The following is a 22,667-nucleotide window of genomic DNA, read 5'->3' on the forward strand; positions in this document are numbered from 1 at the left end:
AGTTTTAATTTGTTTCTAGAGTGTTTGCTAGTTTTAATAGTTATTAGATTTGTTTATTGTTTTTATACTTTTGGTCTATTTTTCAGTACATAATTCAAAAAGGTCAAAGTTTTATATTGTGATTGTGCAAACATTGATTGTGTAATGAAAGCTCAGCAGAAAATACCAGGAAATAAAAATATTTATTTCACATCATCAGTAAAAGTTTCATCGTTTACAGCAGCAGATGGAAAGACCAGAGCTGCACAAACATCAGAAACTGAATTCAAATGAAGAAAACATGCAGCCTGGAAACGGCTGAAGTGAAATATGTTTCATATTTCTGCTTTCAGAATGAAAATGAATCAGAGAAAAAGAATCAACTTTAAAAACTGAATCAAGTTCAAATCAAAACTCCATGAAGCCTCTAAATGGAGCTGAGTTACGATTTCATCTTCATCGATCCAAAGAGAAAAACAATATCAGATCCAAAACGACAGACAGGAGGAAATAAATAGGAAGGAAATCATTCAGGTCAAAGGTCATCATGATCCAGTCAGAGTCTCTTTAGACTCAAACTGCTGCAGCTTCAACCTCTGAGGATCATCAGGAACCAGAGATGATTCTCTTCTTTACAGAGATCATCAGATCCACCTGCAGAGAGAAGAAAAATGCAGAGATCAGATCAATGAGTTTCCAGCTCGTCTCCAGCAGCAGTCAGTGACGCAGCACATCCAGTAGAAAGAGCAGCAGGGCCTTCAGTTCTGTTCAGAGCAGCTTCCTTTCAGCTCTCATCTTAACGTGTTGCAGTGAACACACTGAGCTCCAAACTCACACACCTACACACACTTTCAGCATCCAGTTTGCTTCCTCTGCAGGTTCCACTCAAGTCCACAGTGGAAACAAACTGCTGACAGTCCTGAAGGCTTCACTGCTGCTCCAACAGTGGAGGATGGATTTGGTGCTGCTGGAACATCAGCTGACTGACCAACATGGAGGCTGTCCCTGAACACATCTAGATGAGACTGAGGACAGGAGGACACATGTCCAGATGTCAGGAGTGGACTTGAGCAGAAAGAGCAGCTGCTGACTAAATGAATGATGGTTTGTGAAATCAGAGCCAGTGGTTTCCAGGCTGCAGTCAGACTGATCTCAGAGCTGTGACCAACATCAACCTGATCAGTTGTTTCCTGTTGAACTGAGAGAACAAGCAGATCTGAGATCAGATCTGCTGCTGCCACAGTTTGATGAATGAGGACCACTGACTGTTTCTAGACATGTTGGACGCTGGAGTCCAGCTGGACTTCCTGGAGACATGGACACAGCAACAACACTCATCTTCACACCAACACAAACACAAGAACACAGCAAGCTGCTGCTCCTCTGATTGGCTGATTGCCGTCTCTGTGTCCAATCAGGAAGCCTGAACCATTCTCCTCCCACTGAGAAGCTGCAGCTTTACTGGGAACACTGGATCTTTGCTTTGATGGGAACTGGTTTAATTCAATATGCTGACAGCAGCTGGAATCACTGCAAACATTTACTTACTGAACATCTTTTACAAAAAGCTTCAGCTGCTGAACATCTGAATCCTTCAGGTCGTTTCCTCTCAGGTCCAGTTCAGTCAGATGTTGGTTGGACTTCAGAGCTGAGACCAGAGAAGAACAGCTGATCTCTGACAACCTGCAGCCTCTCAATCTGAATAAAGAATAAAAGATGTGAGCTGAAGCCAACAGGATGCAGGTTAAAACTGAAATATGAACAAATTAATAATAAAAATGTAGAAAATTAATTTCACTGAATGTAAAAGTCCCAGAAACATGATGAACTGATGTTTAATATTTGATCCAGTAAAACTGGTTTCTAGAGTCCAAACCAGCAGAACCAGAACATGTTTTGATGACGTGTTAGAATATTTCAGTCAGGCCTTCAGTGGTACAGGTCAGGAATTAAAGCTCTTATATTTCAGTTCAGATTCATTTTCAATGTCAAACTGATTCCTGATGTTTCTACATCTGTTCATCTTTAAAGATTAATAAAGTTTGTGGCTTTATCAATGATGGTTTATTGATCATTTATGATCAGAAAGTCAGAGATGTGGATGAACATAATTATTTAGTGAATTAAGCCTCAGTCTGTCTTGGACATAAAGACATTTTCTCAGATTTGATATCTGATTGTTTGTAGATATTAAGACATTTAATGATTCTAATATCAGAGTTTAATCAACCTTAAGTCTCCAATCTGACCTTTGACCTTCTCTCTGCAGGTGTGGTTGGTGTCTGTGAAATGAATGCTGTGATTGGTTGGATGTGATGGTGGGAGGAGGAACTGCTTGTGCTTTTATAAAACAAAGAAACTTTAACTGGACCAAACCATAGAAGAAGAAAGCAGACTTTACCATGAAGACCGTCAGAGTGGATCAGTAGAATATCAGCCAGACGTCTGCAGTTTAGTAGCAACACAACTTTCACATCAGAAACATCAGATCCAGAGTAAAACATGGTTTCTTACATTAATTGTTGTATTCTGCATTTAGGATTCTGGAGAAAACCACAGAGCTCCTTCACTCCAGAATCTTTCAGGTCGTTCCAGCTCAGCTCCAGTTCAGTCAGATGAGAGGGGTTGGACTTCAGAGCTGAGGCCAGAGAAGAACAGCTGATCTCTGACAAACTGCAGCTCCTCAATCTGAATAAAGAATAAAAGATGTGAGCTGAAGCCAACAGGATGCAGGTTAAAACTGAAATATGAACAAATTAATAATTAAAATTTAGAAAATTAATTTCACTGAATGTAAAAGTCGCAGAAACACGATGAACTGATGTTTCATATTTGATCCAGTAAAACTGGTTTCTAGAGTCCAAATCAGCAGAACCAGAACATGTTATGATGACGTGTTGTTAGAATATTTCAGTCGGGCCTTCAGTGGTTCTGGTCGGGAATTAAAATGGACTTTAAGAACCAAAGTGTGACATTAGAGTTGTTAATGAATGCTGCAGTGATGTAATGGAAGCAGCTGATTTCCACAGTGACCTTTAACCTTCTATTGAGTGGAACTGAGTGATTTATCTGGAGGATCAACAGCTGCAATAATTACACTTCACTCATTCATAAACACATGAACACATGAGTGGAAACTGAACTGATTCTACCTGTTATATTGTTATACAGGATGCTGCATCTCAACCAACCTGATATCAATGCTGTTACCATGGAAACAAGAACTAATTCACAACAAACATCAGATTTCTTCCTCCAAACATACAAGCTGAGATTTAACTGAAGACCAGCAGGTCCAAGATCAATGTTGCTTTAGTTAAAAAGGTGGAGACAATAACAAATATTCCTTTTTGAGGTTTTACTCTGAACCACATCTGGAAAACATTTCAGACTCTTCTGGAAAAATCCTCACAAATGAAACGATTCTGGATTCTGTAACTAAATAAATTAATGTGTCCTACACAGTCTTTTATTTGGTTAGAGCATGACAGTCTTCCTGCCAGCAGAGGGCGCCACAGGACTGAGAACAGATGAAAAAGTCATAATTAAAAACTGTGAATGGTGGAAATCTTTAAGGTTGGATCAAACATTCACAATCCGTGTATTTTATTTAAATATCTTGATTTCATTTTATTGCACTCCCTTAGATACACACACAGGCTGGTCTGAACTTTGCTGCAGGTGGAAACTATTTGCAGAATTTTAGAGAGAAAGTCTCCACCAAGAACCAGATGTGACCTCTGACCCCTCAGTCTCTGTGTCCTGTTCTGGCATCTTTGAACATGAACTCTGTGTTCTCTGCAGCAGTTGGTCAGATGTTTAAAGCCAGCAGGTTCTCCACCTGATGCTCCTCTTAGATTATTTAAAAGTCTTCCTCACTGCAGGGCCTTGGCTCCTGGCTCTGCTGACCAGCAGTCTGTCCTCTGCTCTGATTCCTCTAAACATGCATCAGTCCAACCTCTACTCATAAACACACTCTGGACTCCTCTGTTTTTCACTTTTAGAGGACAATCTCTAAACTCACATTTCTGTCAGAAATCCTCCAGAAGGTCGTCCACCACCAATACATGGCAGAATTGACAGAACAAAATATCTTAGAGGTTATATTTTGGGTTAAAACATTTGCACAGAATGGAATCAGCATTTCGAAAATTATTATTCTTATTTTTTATACACAGTTTCTTAGTCTGGATCAGAAACATGAGATTCAGACTAAAACATGGAGACTTACTCTAATCGTTGTATTCTGCATTCAGGATTCTGTAGAAAACCACAGAGCTCCTTCACTCCAGAGTCTTTCAGTTTGTTTCCTCTCAGGTCCAGTTCAGTCAGATGTTGGTTGGACTTCAGAGCTGAGACCAGAGAAGAACAGCTGATCTCTGACAAACTGTCGTTCCATAATCTGAATAAAGAATAAAAGATGTGAGCTGAAGCCAACAGGATGCAGGTTAAAACTGAAATATGAACAAATTAATAATAAAAATGTAGAAAATTAATTTCACTGAATGTAAAAGTCCCAGAAACTTGATTGACTGATATTTGATCCAGTAAAATTGGTTTATAGAGTCCAAACCAGCAAAACCAGAACATGTTATTATGACGTGTTATTAGAATATTTCAGTCGGGGGCGCTGCTGAGCACCGACTATGTAGGACGTGTTTTGCTGGTGCTCCGATGGGATGTGTGTTTTACTGTACATTTTTGCACCTCCTTAAACACTTTTTTGGAACATACTGGACTATTAGCGAACGAAAATACATATCGGATGTGCAACCTGTAATAACCGAAGTTGAACATGGGGAAAAACGACAAGGCTACTCGCAGCAAGGCTGACCACGAGGCTCCTGCTGAACCAGATGCTAATAGCATACTTCTAACCAAGATGCAGGAGATGCTGAACGACTCACGCACTGATCTCATCAACAGGTTTGAGAACATTGTTTCGAATGTCGTTAAGATGGAGATCTCAGCCGCGGTGGCACCGCTAGAAGCTAAAATTGCCTCGTTTGGGACTGCCATTCACGATTTGGAGCGGGCTGCTAACGATCAGGATGGGAGGCTGGCTACCTTGGAGGCCTCGGTTAACTCGTTAAATGCATTGGTGGACACACTGTCCAAGAAATGTGAAGACTTGGAGGGTCGCTCCAGATTAAATAACATCCACCTTGTGGGTGTACCGGAGGGATCCAAAGGTCAACAATGAGGAAAATGAGGAAGGGAGATGTCAGTGGAGACCACCGAAGTTGAGCCTTTTTTCATTCAGTGTCATTAACAGAAAGAAAAAAAGGCCGAAAGAGACGATAAAGCCGATAAATAAAATGAGGTTGTTAGTTTTAATTTATTGTGCGATTAACTGATTTATTGTTTATCGCAACAGGCCTACTCATCAGTCCAAAACATTTTAAAGTGAAAAATAAAGATCAATATTCTCAAAGTCTGAAACAGGAAAATAATTCATTTACAAAGCAAAAGATTTTAGAAATTATATTTTGACATTTTGAGAATAGATTGTTTTTAAAGAAAACAGAATAAATGTGAAGATAAATAAATACTAAAGTATCAATGAAAGATTTTATAAAGATTTTAAAACAAACCTCAGACTCTTCACTTTACAGACTGAACTCTCCAGGATCTCAAACACAGGATTCAGTTCAGAGTTGGTTCTGGTTCCATTTATGTCGATCCAATTTATTTCCAGTTCAGTCAGATGTTGGTTGGACTTCAGAGCTGAAGCCACAACTTCACATTCAGCCTCTCTGAGTTTACAACCACCAAGTCTGTGAATAGAGAAGAAGTAAAGTCAATTCTAATTAACCCAGATAATCTATATAAACACATTTAATAACATTGATATCATCTGATGAACATCTGGTCTTCACATCAATTTACTGAGTTTGATCATTTCATAATTAACATCATGGTTCTGGTTCTGGTCCAGCTTCATGTTCTCAGAACAACTGAAGATTTTAGCGGCGGCCATCTTGGCTGCCTGTTAGCAAACCTCCCTGTTTCTTCATGCTGAGCTCTGACTGCTGCAGCAACAATCTGGATCAGAAACTCTTCATCACATGACTTTAAAACATGATTCTCATTGGAAGATGAAGGAACGGATTAAATCAGTGGAGCTGAAATCCTAACAGAACCAACATGGTGGAGCGGATGGTGATGATCAGAAAATAGTTTCTATTCATCCATTTTCTAGACAAACTTCAGCTTCTAGGATCATGGCTCCTCTCTGTCTCCAGCAGCCAATGGCTGAGAGGCAGGAGAAACTCTGGACAGGAGGACAATTCATCTGAACAATCAATGATTTTATTAAATATTAAAACCATCTGCAGTAAAACAGCAGAACTCAGTAAATATCTTCAGGTGTCCATGTTAGGATCTGACTGTCTGCTGGATGTAAATGTAATCAAAGCGTCTTCATCTGGATCCAACATCCAGATGAACTCCTGACACTAAACAGTCACCAAGATCTCCTTCCTGAGGAAACCAGGAGCTGCAGCTGCAGCCAGATGTTGAAGATCTTCTATCAGTCTGTGAAGGAAAGTTCAGTTTCCTTCACAAACTGCCCCCCACCACCCTACTATAGATATGAAATATAGATCATGATGGAAAGAACCAGATGGTCATGAATGGATCCAACAGCTCTGCTAAAAGCAGCCTGATGCTTCCAGCAGAGCTGTCCTCCTCTCTCCCCATCAGATGATCCACTGTGGATCCCCACATGAAGCAGCATCTTTCAGGGAACGAGAACCACCTGGGACCTAATCAAGGGGAGACAGGACAACACGAAGACTCAGACACACAGAAAACTCGAAATAAACAGAAAAACACGGAACATGACAGTAGCCGCCCTCCCCCCCTTAATGGGTGGCTCCAAGATGCCCAAAGGAAAAAAGTCCAAGAAAAACAAAAACCACTCCAGGGTAGGCGCAGGGGTGCTGGATGTGGGGCTAGAGTCCAAAATACAACAAAAAAACAACCCAACCAGGGTGGGCAGAGGGGCGATGGAAGGAGGGTCCAGAGTCCAAAAAGTAACAGAAAACCCCAACCCAATCATGGTGGGTGGAGACGCAGGAGGCGGAACCCACAGGGAAGGTCCGGAGGCCGTCCGCGGTGCCGAAGGCAAGGACTGTGGATCAGGTCCGGCGGGCGTCTGCGGCGCAGAAGGCAGAACCCACGGGGCAGGTCGGGAAGGCGTCCGCAGCGCAGGAGTCGGGCCACTGGAGGCGGGTCCAGCAGCCGACCGCGGTGCTGAGGTTGACGAGGAGTCTCTTGGGCCGCCCAGAGGCGGCGACAAAGAGTCCTGAGAGGAGCACAGGGAGGCTGGGACTGGGGAGGGACACTAAGGGGCAACAAAAGAACACAGGGACCACTAGAAGGTGACGAGCGATCGTTAGAATCACTAGGGAACAAGGAGAGAGCACAAGGAAACTCTGAGGAGGAACTAGGAAGCTCGGAGGAGGGACTCAGAGGTTCACAGGGGATGCTAGGAAGTTCACAGGGGACGATAGGAAGTTCACAGGGGACGCTAGGAAGCTCTGGGGACACACTACGACACTCTGGGGACAGACTAGGGAACGCGGAAGAAGCACTAGGAAAAAACGAGGGAACAAAAAACCCCACTAACTGGGGCAAGAAAGCCTACTGACCACGCCATCCGTCGGCCAGGAGCCAGGTGGGCCACCTGATACTCCATCACCATGCGGACAGTGGCGGGAGCAGTCTCTGGATTGAGTACTTGAGGCTCGCAAACGCCAGCAGGAGAGCCAGCAGGAGAGCCGGCAGCCACTGGAGTGAGAGCTGTGGCACATCAGGGAGATGCTGGAATGTAGTGGTGAGAGGCAGAAGATCCACTACAGCGGCTGCAAGAGGCGCAGAGGCAGGAACGGAGGCTGCAGCGGCGGCTGCAGCAGGCTCCGACTGCGGAGGGGCCACAGCAGTGGCGAGGGACGGAAAAACCTCGGCAGCGGAGACTGGAAGTAGCTGCCTCACGCTCCCACTCTTCTTCTCTCTGCAAATCCAACAACCCTGGGTGCGGAAAGCGCGGAAACCAATAATCTGGCAACAGTCCCAAGCGAATGGCAAGACCGAGCCATCTGCAGTCGGCGTAGGGCTTGGCCATGGCCTTGACATATTCCTTTATGGTATCTGTGAGTTCTTGTAATTCGTCTAGGTCCATGATAAAAAATAGCATACCGTTTTTTGTGCTGTTCTAAACATTAAACAATCTCCCCTTCAGTTCAACCTTATAAGTGGAGATACATTGTTGATGTCCCATTGTAAAATAACTTGCAATTGAGCATTAACAAATATCAAGATCAATGTAATTTCCGCAGGAGCGTTGTTGTTAACAGCTGCTGAAATTAACTAAAAAAGTTACTTTTAATGTAACTTAGTTACTTTCCAAATTAGGTAATCAGTTACTAGGTTACTTTTTCAAGGAGTAATCAGTAATCTGATTAAAGTTACTTTTTCAAAGTAACTATGCCATCACTGATCTGGACTTACCGAGCCTTTCTGCAGTTCCTCACAGCTGGAACCAGTCTCAGTCGTCCTGATTCTGATGTATTGTACTTTTCAAGGTCCAACTCATCCAGAACCTCTGACATCTGCAGCATGAAGGCCAGAGCTGAACACTGGATGTCTGACAGTTCATTTCCTGATTTCAGGAATTGTTGGATCTCCTGAAAAACTGAGAGGTCGTTCATCTCCACCAGGCAGTGGAAGATGTTGATGCTTCTGTCAGGAGAGATTCCATCTGTGTTCATCTCCTTCAGATTGTTGATGATTCTCTGCATGGTTCCTGGACTGTTCTCTGTCTGACACAGAAGGCCTCCTAAAAGTCTCTGGTTGGACTCCAGAGTGAGGCCATGAAGGAAACAAACAATTAGGTCCAGGTGGCCAGTTTTACTGGAGAACGACTTCTCTAGGACTTTTTTCATGAAATCCTCCAGAGATGTTTCACTGTATTTGTCATCCAGGAACTTCTCCACCACCTCAGTATTCCTTGTGGTGAAACAGTGGAACATGTAAACGGCAGACAGAAACTCCTGAATGCTCAGGTGAACAAAACAGTAGACTGGTTTCTGGAAGATCAGATTCTCTCTTTTGGAGATCTCTGTACAAACTCCTGAGTACACTGAGGCCTCTGTGACATCCAGACCACACTGCTCCAGGTCTTCTTGGTAGAACATGATGTTTCCTTTCTCCAGATGTTCAAACGCCAGCCTCCCCAGCTTCAGAAGAACTTCTCTGTCAGCCTCCATCAGCTCCTGTGGACTTGTCTCATGTCCTCCATGGTACTTGTTCTTCTTCCTCTTTGTCTGGACCAGCAGGAAGTGTGAGTACATGTCAGTCATGGTTTTGGGCAGCTCTCCTCTCTGCTCTGAGGTCAACATGTTCTCCAGAACTGTAGCAGTGATCCAGCAGAAGACTGGGATTCCACACATGATGTGGAGGCTCCTGGAGGTCTTGATGTGGGAGATGATTCTGCTGGACAGCTCTGCATCACTGAACCTCTTCCTGAAATACTCCTCCTTCTGGGAGTCAGTGAAGCCTCGTACTTCTGTTATCCTGGAAATACATGAAGGAGGGATTTGATTGGCTGCTGCAGGTCTGGAAGTTATCCAGATGAGAGCCGAGGGAAGCAGGTTCCCCTTGATGAGGTTTGTCAGCAGAAGGTTGACTGATGACTTCTGTGTGACGTCAGAAACCAGCTGACTGTTGTTGAAGTCCAGTGAAAGTCTGCTTTCATCCAAGCCATCAAAGATGAAGAGAAGTTTGCAGACAGCCAGCTGCTCTGCTGGGAGCTTCTGGAGTGTTGGATGGAAAACATGGAGCAGCGTGAGAAGACTGTGCTGCTCATCTCTGATCAAGTTCAGCTCCCTGAACGAAAGCAGAACCACCACACTGACATCTTGGTTCTCCAAGCCCTGTGCCCAGTCCAGAGTGAACTTCTGAACTGAGAAGGTTTTTCCAACACCAGCGACACCGTTGGTCAGAACCACTCTGATGGCTCCATGTTGGTCAGGAAAGGATTTAAAGATGTCATGGCACCTGATTGGAGAGTCATGGAGGTTCTGGATCTTGGAAGCTCTCTCCAGCTGCTTCACCTCATTTTGGGTATTAACCTCTTCACTTTGTCCCTCTGTGATGTAGAGATCAGTGTAGATCCTGTTGAGTTGGGTTCTACTTCCTGGTTCATCACTTCCTTCAGTCACATATTCACATCTCCTCCTCAGACTGATCTTATGTTCCTTTAGAGCCTGCTGCAGAACATCTGCTGAAGCAAATAAAAAAAGCAACTGAAGCAAAAAAACCCACCACAAACAGAATATTGTTCTATTATCAAAAATCCTATTTCTGTCTCTGTTTTATGACCAGAATTTGTTCTATATAAGTATTTAATTCATAAATCAGATCAGATGAGTAAACATTGACACATCCATTAAATGCTTTGAGCAACATGAACTCTTCTGCATCGTGTCACCATGTCATTTTACCGTTTCTATCTGACCTTCTCCAATAAACAGAAGCTTCAGAAGAAAGAGAGGAAGAAAAGTGTTTTCTACTAGAATTTTCCAGCCTTCATGAAGGAAATCTAGAGAAAAAGCTCTAATCTGTGAGAGAAACCGCTCATTGTATCTGGAAGTGTTCACATTTAAAATGCTATTTCTCTTATAAAGCCTGGATTGGATGTTTTTAAAGAACAATAGTAGTTTCAAAATGATATGGGACTGATTTGGTCTTTTAGAAGTAAGAAACATATTGTTAGAATAATTTAAGGGTGTTCCCCAGTGTATTATGGGGATGCCATACTTTACGTGTCCTTCCCCCACCTTTTAATCCCCACAGGTTAAACCTTTATATGTTTTTGTTTTTATTAGAAAGGAAAAAGTAATGTTTTTTTGTTTTTTTTTTAAAGAATTTTTTTTTAATAAGCCAGAAAGCATGTGTCTCTTCTGCACTGAGCATTTCACTGGCAGGGCTGAATTATTCCTGAAAGAGATATGGGTTTATAGTTTTTGTTAATTCATTAAACAGGGAGCACGGAACAATCACATCGCTGGCGCCTCTGCATGTTGGCTGCTTCGCACGCACTGTTTTAGCTTGATCTTTGTAGTTTACCTCAGCGCAGATCGCCCATATAGGCTTACCTAGGTGGACATTTATATCAACCCCCTGTGAGGATGATGATCCATGTTTTTTTGTAGAATTCATCAAGGTAGGAGTCAAGTTTAAATCCCCCGCGTTTGCTTTGCTCGCGCAGCTCACTGTCTAGGTAACAAGGTATTATGTGCGACGTGTGTTTACGTCTCAAAATCCTGACTAGTCTGTGTTGATAAAGTTTGAGATCCCGGTTAACTGGTGCATTAATGGACCAGTGGTTCAGGAGCTTTCATTTATATCAACCCCCTGTGAGGATGATGACCCATGTTTCTTTGTAAAATTCATCAAGGTAGGAGTCAAGTTTAAATCCACAGTGTTTGCTTTGCTCGCGCAGCTCAATGTGAACTGCAAATGTCCTCATTGAGCTGCACTCAGTGTTCACAAGTAAACATTTAGAGGTGGGCGTTGAGTATGCAGTGAGAATATTTCTTTATATACTAAATATCATGTGTGACATGTGTTTACGTCTCAACATGCCAACTGTCTGTGTCAATAAAGTTTGAGAACCTGGTTAACCGGTGCATTAATGGACTGGTGGTTCAGCTCGTGGAGGAGCTTTCACGCTTGACTCGTGACTACCGAAGCACGCTGGTATATTTTTTATTTTAGTTTATTTTTTGCAGCGACACAAAGCATATTAAATGCTTTGCCTACTTAAAGTCAGGTAGAGTTGATGTGTGGCCGTACAGAGATCAGAACGACTTGTCCTGTAAACCTCGGGCAACCGTGGCACTTAATAAAATCTCAACAGACACAAAATAAAAGAGCTACTAAAGCCACGTAAATTAAAACTCCTGTTCATTTGTCCCTGATTTCGCATGTCACCATAGAGGGGCTGCACAGTGGCGCAGTTGGTAGAGCTGTTGCCTTGCAATAAGAAGGTCCTGGGTTCGATTCCCGGCCCGGGGTCTTTCTGCATGGAGTTTGCATGTTCTCCCTGTGCATGGTGGGTTCTCTCCGGGTTCTCCAGCTTCTTCTCACAGTCCAAAAACATGACCGTCAGGTTAATTGGGCTCTCTAAATTCTCCCTAGGTGTGTGTGTGAATGGTTGTTTCTCCTGTCGGTTTTCTGTGACAGACTGGCGACCTGTCCAGGGTGACCCCGCCTCTCGCCCGGAACATTAGCTGGGGATAGGCACCAGTAACCCTCCTGACCCCATTAGGGACAAAGAGTGTATAGAAAATGGATGGATGGATGTCACCATAGATTTAGTGGGATCTGGGAGAGGCGGCCTAGTTTATGTGGCTGAGCAGTCAAATGTAATTGTAGTTCATTAAGATGCATTAATGAACAGTTAAAACTCAAAGATTGTAGCTGTAGTAACAAAGCAATCTAACTATGAAGATTGTTCTTTGTACTTTTACAACATAAACTTGCCAGCTCCTTAAAATCTTGAATTTAAATGTTTAAACCATTTATAATGTTTTACTTTATCTAAACCAGTGGTTCCCAATTCCAGTCCTCGGGGTCCCCCTGCCTGCATGTTTTAGATGTGCCTCTATACCAGAACAGCTGATTCAAATGATTGCATGACATCTTCTGCAGCCACCAAATACTGCAGGAGCCTGTTAATCACCCAACGATTCAACCAGGTGTGGCAGAAGGGAAACACCTAAAACATGCAGTCAGGGGGTCTGAGGACTGGAATTGGGAAACACTGGTCTAAACCATTAAATCAAACTTGGCAGCATTGACATTCTCTTAGTTAATTTATGCTTTGGGCCGGTTCTAACTGCAATCAGCAATACATCATGTTTTTAGATCCACTGACTGATGATTTAATTTGGATTAAACAGGAGGGCAAATAAATGATATTTACTTTAATTGCAATTGTATTACATTTTATATATAGGAACATATAAACTGTAATCTGTGCTATATTATCAGATTAAATAAAGGTTTCTGTCTCAGAAAGTTTTATTTACTCTGGTGCACTGCTGCTTTCTGTTAAAAAAAAAAAGCAATGCGTTTTCCACCTTCTTGTCCCCATGCACTGCAGGAGCCAAATATGTGATATATTTCCTCTTTGGTCACTAGATGGCGCTGTAGACTTAAGAATCTGAGTAAGGGGCAACCGGTGGTAGACGGGTTGAACTCAGAAGACCATACAAATATTTTGAGTGCTGTGTAATCTCTGTTGTTGTTTCCTTTTAGAGTTACTGGATTCTGTGGACTATTCATCTAGTCAGAGTTAAATAATGTGGTGAATTTTTATCTAAAGATCCCTGGGACTGACTTTTACATACCATAATACAATATTAGTCACCCAGCATGTCACTAGTTCAGTACTAGGCTGCCTAGTTCATGCATCAATATGACCATCAGATTTAATAAGATGTTCAGTTTTAATGCAATTAGAACAGAATAGCTTTAAATCAAAACCATTTAAACCAGCTGGAAATACAGAGATTTAGTTGACAGAAAGATTTATAAAATCTTAAATGTCCAAATCCCAACTAAAGACCTTGAATTGGTTCAACAGACGACAGAAGGAAGCTCTGATTGGAGGTGTTCAGTCTCACCTGGAGCACAGCTGCTCTGATTGGCTGTCAGAAGTCCAGCTCCTGTTCTGGGTCTTTTTCCACACTGGGGGCAGGAGGAGGGTCCAGACTGGTCCCAGTAGAACCTGATGCACTGTCTGCAGAACCAGTGACCACAGCTGGTAGAGACCGGATCCATCAGAACCTTCTGACACAAAGCACAGCAGGACGGCTGCTCCTCCTCACCAACGCTGCTCCTCTTCCTCCCTCTGTGAAGACATTTCTTCATCACTGAAATAGTTCACTAACAACAGGCTGGAGCTGTCCTGGTACCAGAACCTGAGTCAGAACAGAACCTCAGAACATTGATGATCTCTGGTTTGAAATATTTCATTCTATATTTGTTGTTATGATTGATCTTTCTTTGGTTTATTGATCCATCTGAAATCTTTATTCTGTCTGAGTCAGAGTAGAAAACTGTTTCCATCAGAGGCTCAAAGACCAAAATCTGATTCTAATCTAGATTCCAGTGTAGAAACATGGATCATTCTTTAATGGTGGAACACCAGTAAACAGGATTCAGATCCAGTTTGCATTAATCTAAGAACTTTATAAAGAGCCTTGTACTGTGACAGAGAATTATTTGGACATGATAGCAATGATAAGAAGTTATTTAAATTTGTCTTATTTTTTGTTAAATCTGACTTCATGATGATTCTTTGGACTTTGGTTCTTTGTTCACTTTGTAGTTTTATTGATTAATTGTTTATAGTTGTAGTTTAGTTACAGTCCATCTTTATTGAATCCAGTTCCTGTTTAATTTAGATGTTCAGGTTCCTTTAATGCACTTGGTTCTGATTTCAATCTGGTTCTGTTTGTTTTGTCTGTTTCTGGGTTTATTTGTCACCAAAGACATTAAATAAATAGATCTGTTGAGAACCTTCACATTAATGACTAATGACCTGACCTTTGACCTCCACTTTACTGTCTAAACCAGGGATACTTAAAGATCCACAGATACTTTTCAATAGTCAAATATCCATTTATTACAAACGGTCAAACCAGATTTGAAAGTTTCTTTTCAAGTAAATCAATAAACATATAGAAATAAAATATAATTTTAAATTATCTATCACCATAGATTTTGTTCTTAAACAAGAAACTCCTGCAAAACCTTTAAATAAATGTGGGGGAAAAAAAGTTTTTAAAATGAACATAAAAGTCCAAAGAAGTGAGAGGAGTGAAATTCTAAGATGATTCAGAAATTAAAAACTGAAAGGCTTCTTGTGCCGACCCCACATTACTCTGAATGAAAACTCCTTTGCTTTCTGTTGTTGAGGAAACGCCTTTTCAACATCCAAAAAGGAGATTAAAAGATTTCTCAAAAATGTATGAAATAATCTAAGTAAAAATTTAAGGATGTTTTTAATGAGCAAATAAAATTATAACTGTTTGTTTGAAACATAATAACATTTTCTGGGATTTAATAGTTGAGCTGTTTTGGAGATTGTTTACATCAGTAACTGCAAAACTCTGCGATAAAAACACTGAAGAAGATCTGAACACAAATTGTTGCAGAGAAACAGAAGGTTTAAAGTTCTGGGTCGTCATCCGACCTGGATCACATGGACCCAGTATATGAACTGGTCCCAGCGTTCCCAGTATATAAACTGGTCCCAGTGCTCCCAGTAAAGAAGTTTCCCTCTTTCAGTGGCTTTAGAAACAATCTCTGAATTGTTGCTCTTTAAGTTTTGGTTGTTTTTGTTTTCATGGATCACTGATTCACTGAAGCCTCATTAAAACTCTACTGATTGGCTGATGTTCCTCATGTCTATTTAGCTTTAAGTTTACATAAAAATTAAGTTACTTTTTATTTATTTACTGAAGATAAACAAGTTAATATTAAATAAATCTGTGTGGAGTCACATGAACCAGTTAGAAACTGGTTTCTTACTTCCTGTCTGATGGTTCTGGTTCAGTACTGAAGTCTGGAGGATAATCTCTGGACCGGTCACTCCTCATAGAGGGACAGACGGATCCTGGAGGTTCTGCTCTCAGTCTGAGGTTCTGATCTCTGAAACACAAACATGTTATTCAGATCACATCAATTACTGAGAAACTCTGATAAAAACACTGAAGAAGATCTGAACACAAACTGCTGCAGAGAAGCAGAAGGTTTAAAGTTCTGGGTCGTCATCCGACCTGTTCCCAGTGTTCCCAGTATATGAACTGGTCCCAGTGTTCCCAGTATATGAACTGGTCCCAGTGTTCCCAGTATATAAACTGGTCCCAGTGTTCCCAGTATATAAACTGGGCCCAGTGTTCCCAGTATATAAACTGGTCCCAGCGTTCCCAGTATATAAACTGGGTCCAGCGTTCCCAGTACATAAACTGGTCCCAGCGTTCCCAGTATATAAACTGGGTCCAGTGTTCCCAGTATATAAACTGGTCCCAGTGTTCCCAGTATATAAACTGGTCCCAGTGTTCCCAGTATATAAACTGGGCCCAGTGTTCCCAGTATATAAACTGGTCCCAGCGTTCCCAGTATATAAACTGGGTCCAGCGTTCCCAGTATATAAACTGGTCCCAGTGTTCCCAGTATATAAACTGGTCCCAGTGTTCCCAGTATATAAACTGGGCCCAGTGTTCCCAGTATATAAACTGGTCCCAGCGTTCCCAGTATATAAACTGGGTCCAGCGTTCCCAGTACATAAACTGGTCCCAGCGTTCCCAGTATATAAACTGGTCCCAGCATTCCCAGTGGGTTTAGAAACAATCTCTGAATTGTTGCTCTTTAAAGTTTTGGTTGTTTTTGTTTTCATGGATCATTTTCATCCATCATTGATTCACTGAAGCCTCATTAAAACTCTACTGATTGGCTGATGTTCCTCATGTCTACTTAGCTTTAAGTTTACATAAAAATTAAGTTACTTTTTATTTATTTACTGAAGATAAACAAGTTAATATTAAATAAATCTGTGTGGAGTCACATGAACCAGTTAGAAACTGTTTCTTACTCTGAGTCTGATGGTTCTGGTTCATTACTGAAGTCTGGAGAATTTTCTCTGGACCGGTCACTCCTCATAGAGGGACAGACGGATCCTGGAGGTTCTGCTTTCTCCTCCTTTAGGTCCAAATCTTCCATCTTCTGGACTTCAGTAAGTCTGAAAGAGAAACCAGAACCAGTCAGTTCCCAGTGATCCAGTGAGCAGAAAGTTGATTCCCATCATGTGTTCAGAGGATCAGAGGAACCGGATCCAGCAGGTAACATCTGGGTCTGAATTGTTCTCTCCTTCACTTCTTCAGGACCTTCTGATGTCTGCTGGCGGATCCAAGAACCTTCTGGAGAACTTCTGACTTTATTCAGAACATTTCAAATCTGAGTCTGAAACCTGAACTGGAATCATGTTCCAGGTCTGTAGAAACATCCAGAGTGAGGTCAGATGTAGTGAATGAAGGAGTGAACATTTCCTATGAAGTGGTGATGTGTTGGTCCTGAACAGATGGGCTCAGTTAAAGCAGCGGTTCTGAACCCTTTGGGGTCCAGACCTCCTTTAGACGGGCTGCCAGTCCTCCTGCTGAGAGTCAGCTTTAGTCAGAGAGGCAGGAATCTGTGGGAGGAATATTTTCCAGACGGACCAACAATCAGAGAGACTTCAGGATCAGGTGATCCATGGAGCTCATGAGGAGAGATCGGATCACTCTCAGCTTTCAGAGGATCTGTTCAGGTTTCCAGCAGCGCTTAGAGAGACAAAGAGTTTCTCACTGCTGCAAGAGAAACAAGAAGTCCAACAGGAAAAAAAAGAACTCAGAGAGGAAAATCTGTAGAGTTTAAATCTGGTTTGACTCCACAGATCAGAGAAACATCAGATTCTGATGAACCCCAGACTGCAGAGGAAGGAGAGATGAGTCACATTTTAGGATTTAAATAACCAGAGAAACCAGTTTAACATGATGGAGTATTATGGACACACTGGGAAAATAAAATATGAAAATACTAGAATAAAGTCAGAATATAACAACTTTATTGTCATAATATTATAAATTTCTTCCAAAAAATGTTCTATTTATCTTATTATGACTCTAATATTCTGTTTACAAATGTTTTTGTTTTTCCTGCTGAGATAAAAACAGTTCTGCTATTTAAAAGATTCATTTAGTTTTTATTTAGTTTCTATTCATGATGTCATTATTGCACACAATCAGGTCATCTTTAGGTGTTAGTGCTGCCTAAAGGTGGGATCATGGTAGATCTGTCAGTCACAGTAACTAAGTTGTGGCACTTTGTTAAATATTTCTCTCATGAAATATAAATCTGTAATGTTTCCTTGTGTAACAACATTTTATAAGCAGCAACGTTTCACAATAAAGTTTCCATTTCAATGAATATAATTTTACGTCTGTCTAAATACTTTCTTGATCAGCCCATAAATTAAAATAAATTCAATAAAGCTCTACCCCTACAAGGACGCCATGACAGACGGTCTTCTATCCGTCCTGCCTAGAGGCGACGTGAACATCGATGGTCTGTGGTAGGACAATCTGACCAGGTAGCACAGATCGTCACTGTTCTGCTGCTGTGGGCGTCCCTTGATTTGATCCGTTAGAAAAAGCTGCAGAGACCCATAAGAGACACGGAGGAACGTGGAGCTGCAACACTGACCTCTACTAACAAGTCAACAACCTGCTGCTCAACACCAGCAAGACCCAGGAGGTCACAGTGGACCACAGCAGGTCCAGGAGGACAGAGCACCACCTGTTACCATTCAGGTGGAGGCGGTGGAGTGTGTAGGTAGACAACATCTGATTCCTGGGCGTCCACATCACCTCGGACCCGACCTGGTCACTGAACACCTCTGTTCTGACCAGGAAGGTCCAACAGAGACTCTTCTTCCTCAGGAAGTTGGAAAGGGCTGGACTCCCTGCTCAGTGGCTCAAGAACTTCTACAGAGCCGTGATGGAGAGCATCCTCTGCCTCAGCATGACTGGGTGGGACCACAACTGGACCATCCAGGACAAAAAGGACTTGGCCCGGCTGGTGGAAACGGCCCAGTGGATGGTGGGGAGTCGGTTACCGAACCTGGACCTGATACATACTGGCAGACTGCAAAGGAAGGCCAGTTGTATTGCTGCTGATGATCCCACCCACCCAGGACACAAACTGTTGGTACCGATACCGTCTGGGAAACGCTGCAGATACATAAAGTCAACAACCACTTTATGGATAAAGATCAGCTTTTCCCCAACAGCTGAGAATCAATCTGTCCACCTTCCATCCTCTCTGCCCCCTGCAGACACACCCACAGCCTCATGCTGCAGCCTAAGGCCTGACTAAGACTTTATTTATTCCTCTATTCATCACTGAGGGCCCCACTCCAATTTCATTATGTAGAAACACAACAACAATCTGATGTCTTAAAACCACAAGTTATTTCTGTCCTCCGTCTCAAAATGGAGTCTGATCTGAAGAACAAAGTTAGTTTCATTTTCTGTTCCACTGAGTCACATGACTTTGTTTTCATCACTAACAGAAACATCAAAATCCTCATTTGATTTGTGGAATAAATATTTACAGTTAATAGTTCAGGTAGAATTTTTTAGGCTTAAAGAAAACAATAAAGTTCAAAAACTTTCAGTGTTTCTAGAATAAAAGATTCTGTAGTCAGAAGATTTCAACTACATTTCCCATGAGCCTCTACTGGCAGAACAAACCTGTTGATCAACATTCAGGTCATAACGTCCCAACAGGCCGCTGTCTGACAGGCGTCAAAACTTAAACACGTTTATTTCCAGAGTTAAAGTGACAAACTTTCTATTCAGACATTAAATGACAGCAGCGCATTAATATATCTGACATTAAACCACTTTTACACAAACAGATTAGATTTAAACAGAGGAAGTTGCTGCTCAGATTAGTTCAAACTGGGACTGAAAGGTTCGGTCTGTTCTCGCTTCTCTGACCCGGAAACAGAGAAAAGCTGGAAAACGGATCAGAACCAATTTGATAGAAAGTGTGTGTACTCACTGGATCTGCTGCTGAGATGTCTGCGTCACTAAATGGAGACGCTGCAGGTGATCTGCTTGATACAGGTGAGGAGGAGGAGCTCAGCTTGTGATGTGTACACTGTAAAAAATATCTGTACAATTTAAAGTCATTAAAAAAATACCTTTAGTTACAGACTGTAACATCCAAAACATTATAATACAGTAGAAAATACATGGAATTACTATAACTCAAGAAATAAATTTTACAGTTATTAAATGTAGAAAACAGAAATTTATTGTGAAAATATTAAAAATTGTAAAACTCATTGAAAAATTCTGTAATATTTCCAGCAATTAATTATCCTAAAATTAACAGTATTAATCAGCCAACATTATAAATTTAGCTGATTTATTTCTACAATCTAAAACCATAAACTAAATTGTAAAAAATCATTTTAGAGAAAATAATGCTGTTATGATATTTTGGTTTATTTTTAATAATGAATGTTATTCCCTTTATTGATCAAATTAAATCTCACAGGGTGTATTCACACATCGCCATCGGTCCTTCTGACCAACAGGGAAGGAGGTGAAGAGTCTCACCGACCCAAACGACGAGGCGGGTCGACCCGAATCCATCTGCAAGGGTTACAGTTGATCCAGTTTCTGTTATTTGTCATGGAAACTCAGAGTCTCCAGTTTAACTGAAGTTAAAACTTTAAGCAGCTGATCAGAAATGTTCCCATTAGTTTCTGTGAGCCGCCATGTTTATTTACAGGCGTTGCAGCTGGAAGGAAACAGACATTTTTACTATATGGAGAATTTAATGCTCATTTATCCAGATGCAACATTTATATTAACGTTTCTATAGAGCCGAAATATGATTAAAATAATTAGCAGCTATTTAATATAGATATGCAGCATTTAGATGTTTCAAATATGATTCCAGGTCTACATTAGACCGCATAAGATCAGAGTTATTGTTCATGGCAGAAGCAGCTTTTTCAGGTTCTCATTCATTATTAAACGACAGTTTTATCTCAAAGCCATAAGTTAACAGCAGTTCTCTGAACTAAACACTGTTTTAGTTCATTTACTGAAGGAAACAAAGATTCTGAGTTCAACCAGCTGAAGGGAAGCAGCTTCTGAACCCAGAGAGGTCAGAGGTCATGGTGGCCTCTCAGCCATTAAAACCACTGTTTAAGATGTGATGTCAGAACAAAGATGGCTCTTGTTTCCATGTTTGGACTGAAATGATGTTTCCAGGTTAGAGCAGAAGAATAAAAATGTTTCATGACCTTCTAATGTCTATCGTCCTTTTCTCTTTTGGTCTCGGAGACTCATAATAAATAAACTCAGAAGGAGACGCGTTCACTTTCAGCTCCATGGACCAAGCTTCCGTTCCGCGTGTGTCCAGCTGGTCGCCGCCTGTTGCAGCCAATCAAAGAACGTAGATCCACGTTCTTTGAGCCAATAGCGGCATGGGTCGTCATAGTTCATAACAGCGAATTTTAAAATGAATGCTACCACTGCGCAGTATATTGAAATATTAAACTAATCAATGAAGATTTTCGTTTATTTATTTTGTTTTTGTTAAAAAATACATATGTTTTTTTTTAAATTAATATGGCAAAAATTGGTCGGGACTATTTTATATCCCTTGAATATTGGTCGTGACATGTCACCACCGTCCATACCCAAACCTACGCCCATGCCCAAAACACCAGCTCTAATTCAACCTGTAGTAACAACCTTAAGGTTTCCATGGAAACGGGATATAACCAAGACTTCAGAACCGCTTGAATTATTCTGTGATGAACTGAACTGGGAGAACCTCTGAGTTAGATGAGACGGTTCTGATCCATGATGAACTGTTCAGCAGATGAACTGTTCAGCAGATGAACTGTTCAGCAGATGAACTGTTCAGCAGATGAACTGTTCAGCAGATGAACTGTTCAGCAGATGAACTGTTCAGCAGATGAACTGTTCAGCAGATGAACTGTTCAGCAGATGAACTGTTCAGCAGATGAACTGTTCAGCAGATGAACTGTTCAGCAGATGAACTGTTCAGCAGATGAACTGTTCAGCAGATAAAAGTCTGTTGGTTCCGCAGAGACGGAAAGAGAAAAAGCGGCTCCAGCTGGAGTTGAACCGTTTTTAAAGAAACAGCCGCTGACAGAGAAGAGAGAGGAAGTGCGGCTGTTTTCTCTGAGCGGAGCTCCGAGGCTGGATGCTGCTGACACTGAACTCTGGAGTCAAGCTGGAGAAAACCGAGACAAAGGAAGGAAGGAAGGAAGCCGGGTCCTGACCTTTCAAAATAAGAGCGGAATTAAAGCCATTAAATGGAAGGAGAAAAAACAAACAAATTTACCAATGAATAAGTTTAATTAATACGTTTATTGTAAAAACAAATGATGTATCAAACCACAAGTAAAACTATCTTTATTGCTTTATTTACAAGAGTTTTATTTAATGTTACATATAATAGCAAGTGATCAGCTCAATTAAAAGCAAAATAGTGATTTAATATAAAAAAAGTGTCCAAAATGTTTTCTGTTGTGAAATTAAGGCATCTAATCGACATCCTGGATTTTATGGAAGAATATTAACAATAAATTGTCATGTTTCTCTTTTCTTTTGCTCATTTGTCAAGAATGACATCAAATGAAATAAACTGTAAATTAGTTTTAATAGGTTTCACTGCTAACTGGGTCAGGCCTGAATTCTCCTCTGCCAAGTCATAATAAACAATAATTAATAACTTCAACAGAATTACAGTTCTTGCTAATATACTTTTAAAACTAATTTTTAAAAATTAATCACTTGAGATTAAGTTGTTCTCACAATTCATGTTAATAACAAACCAACCTGTTTTCTTCCTCTGTCCTGATTATGTCTGTTTTTCTCTCTATTCTCACAGCTAAATCAGATGAACTTTGTTAAATATTTAATAAACAAAGCAGTGAAACCAGATTTAAAAAACATGAAATTTGAAATGATACTTTTTGAATAACATCTGGATGCTGTAGCTGATCAGATTTAGACGCA

At 41.2% G+C, this 22,667-nt stretch overlaps 1 protein-coding gene across 4 annotated transcripts in view; it reads right to left on the minus strand.

Annotated features, from left to right (window-relative positions):
* Window positions 1-163: 163 nt before the first annotated feature.
* The window catches only part of LOC122824378 (NACHT, LRR and PYD domains-containing protein 12-like), a 43,692-nt gene continuing 21,188 nt past the window's right edge, over window positions 164-22,667 (minus strand). The window contains exons 1-10 of one of the 4 annotated variants that reach the window (XM_044104976.1): window positions 19,660-19,808; window positions 16,652-16,798; window positions 15,589-15,708; window positions 13,677-13,903; window positions 8,494-10,264; window positions 5,574-5,756; window positions 4,211-4,381; window positions 2,494-2,667; window positions 1,528-1,677; window positions 164-633 (exon numbers count right to left, since the gene is read on the minus strand). In XM_044104976.1, coding sequence (XP_043960911.1) covers window positions 624-633; window positions 1,528-1,677; window positions 2,494-2,667; window positions 4,211-4,381; window positions 5,574-5,756; window positions 8,494-10,264; window positions 13,677-13,903; window positions 15,589-15,708; window positions 16,652-16,779 — 2,934 coding nt within the window. In that variant the 5' untranslated portion in view covers window positions 16,780-16,798; window positions 19,660-19,808 and the 3' untranslated portion in view covers window positions 164-623. Of the gene's footprint in view, window positions 634-1,527; window positions 1,678-2,493; window positions 2,668-4,210; window positions 4,382-5,573; window positions 5,757-8,493; window positions 10,265-13,676; window positions 13,904-15,588; window positions 15,709-16,651; window positions 16,799-19,659; window positions 19,810-22,667 lie in introns of those variants that run through there. The other 3 variants (XM_044104977.1, XM_044104978.1, XM_044104975.1) reach the window with 3 other exon arrangements.

This window comes from Gambusia affinis, linkage group LG21, assembly GCF_019740435.1.
Source record: "Gambusia affinis linkage group LG21, SWU_Gaff_1.0, whole genome shotgun sequence".
Classification (NCBI taxonomy): domain Eukaryota; kingdom Metazoa; phylum Chordata; class Actinopteri; order Cyprinodontiformes; family Poeciliidae; genus Gambusia; species Gambusia affinis.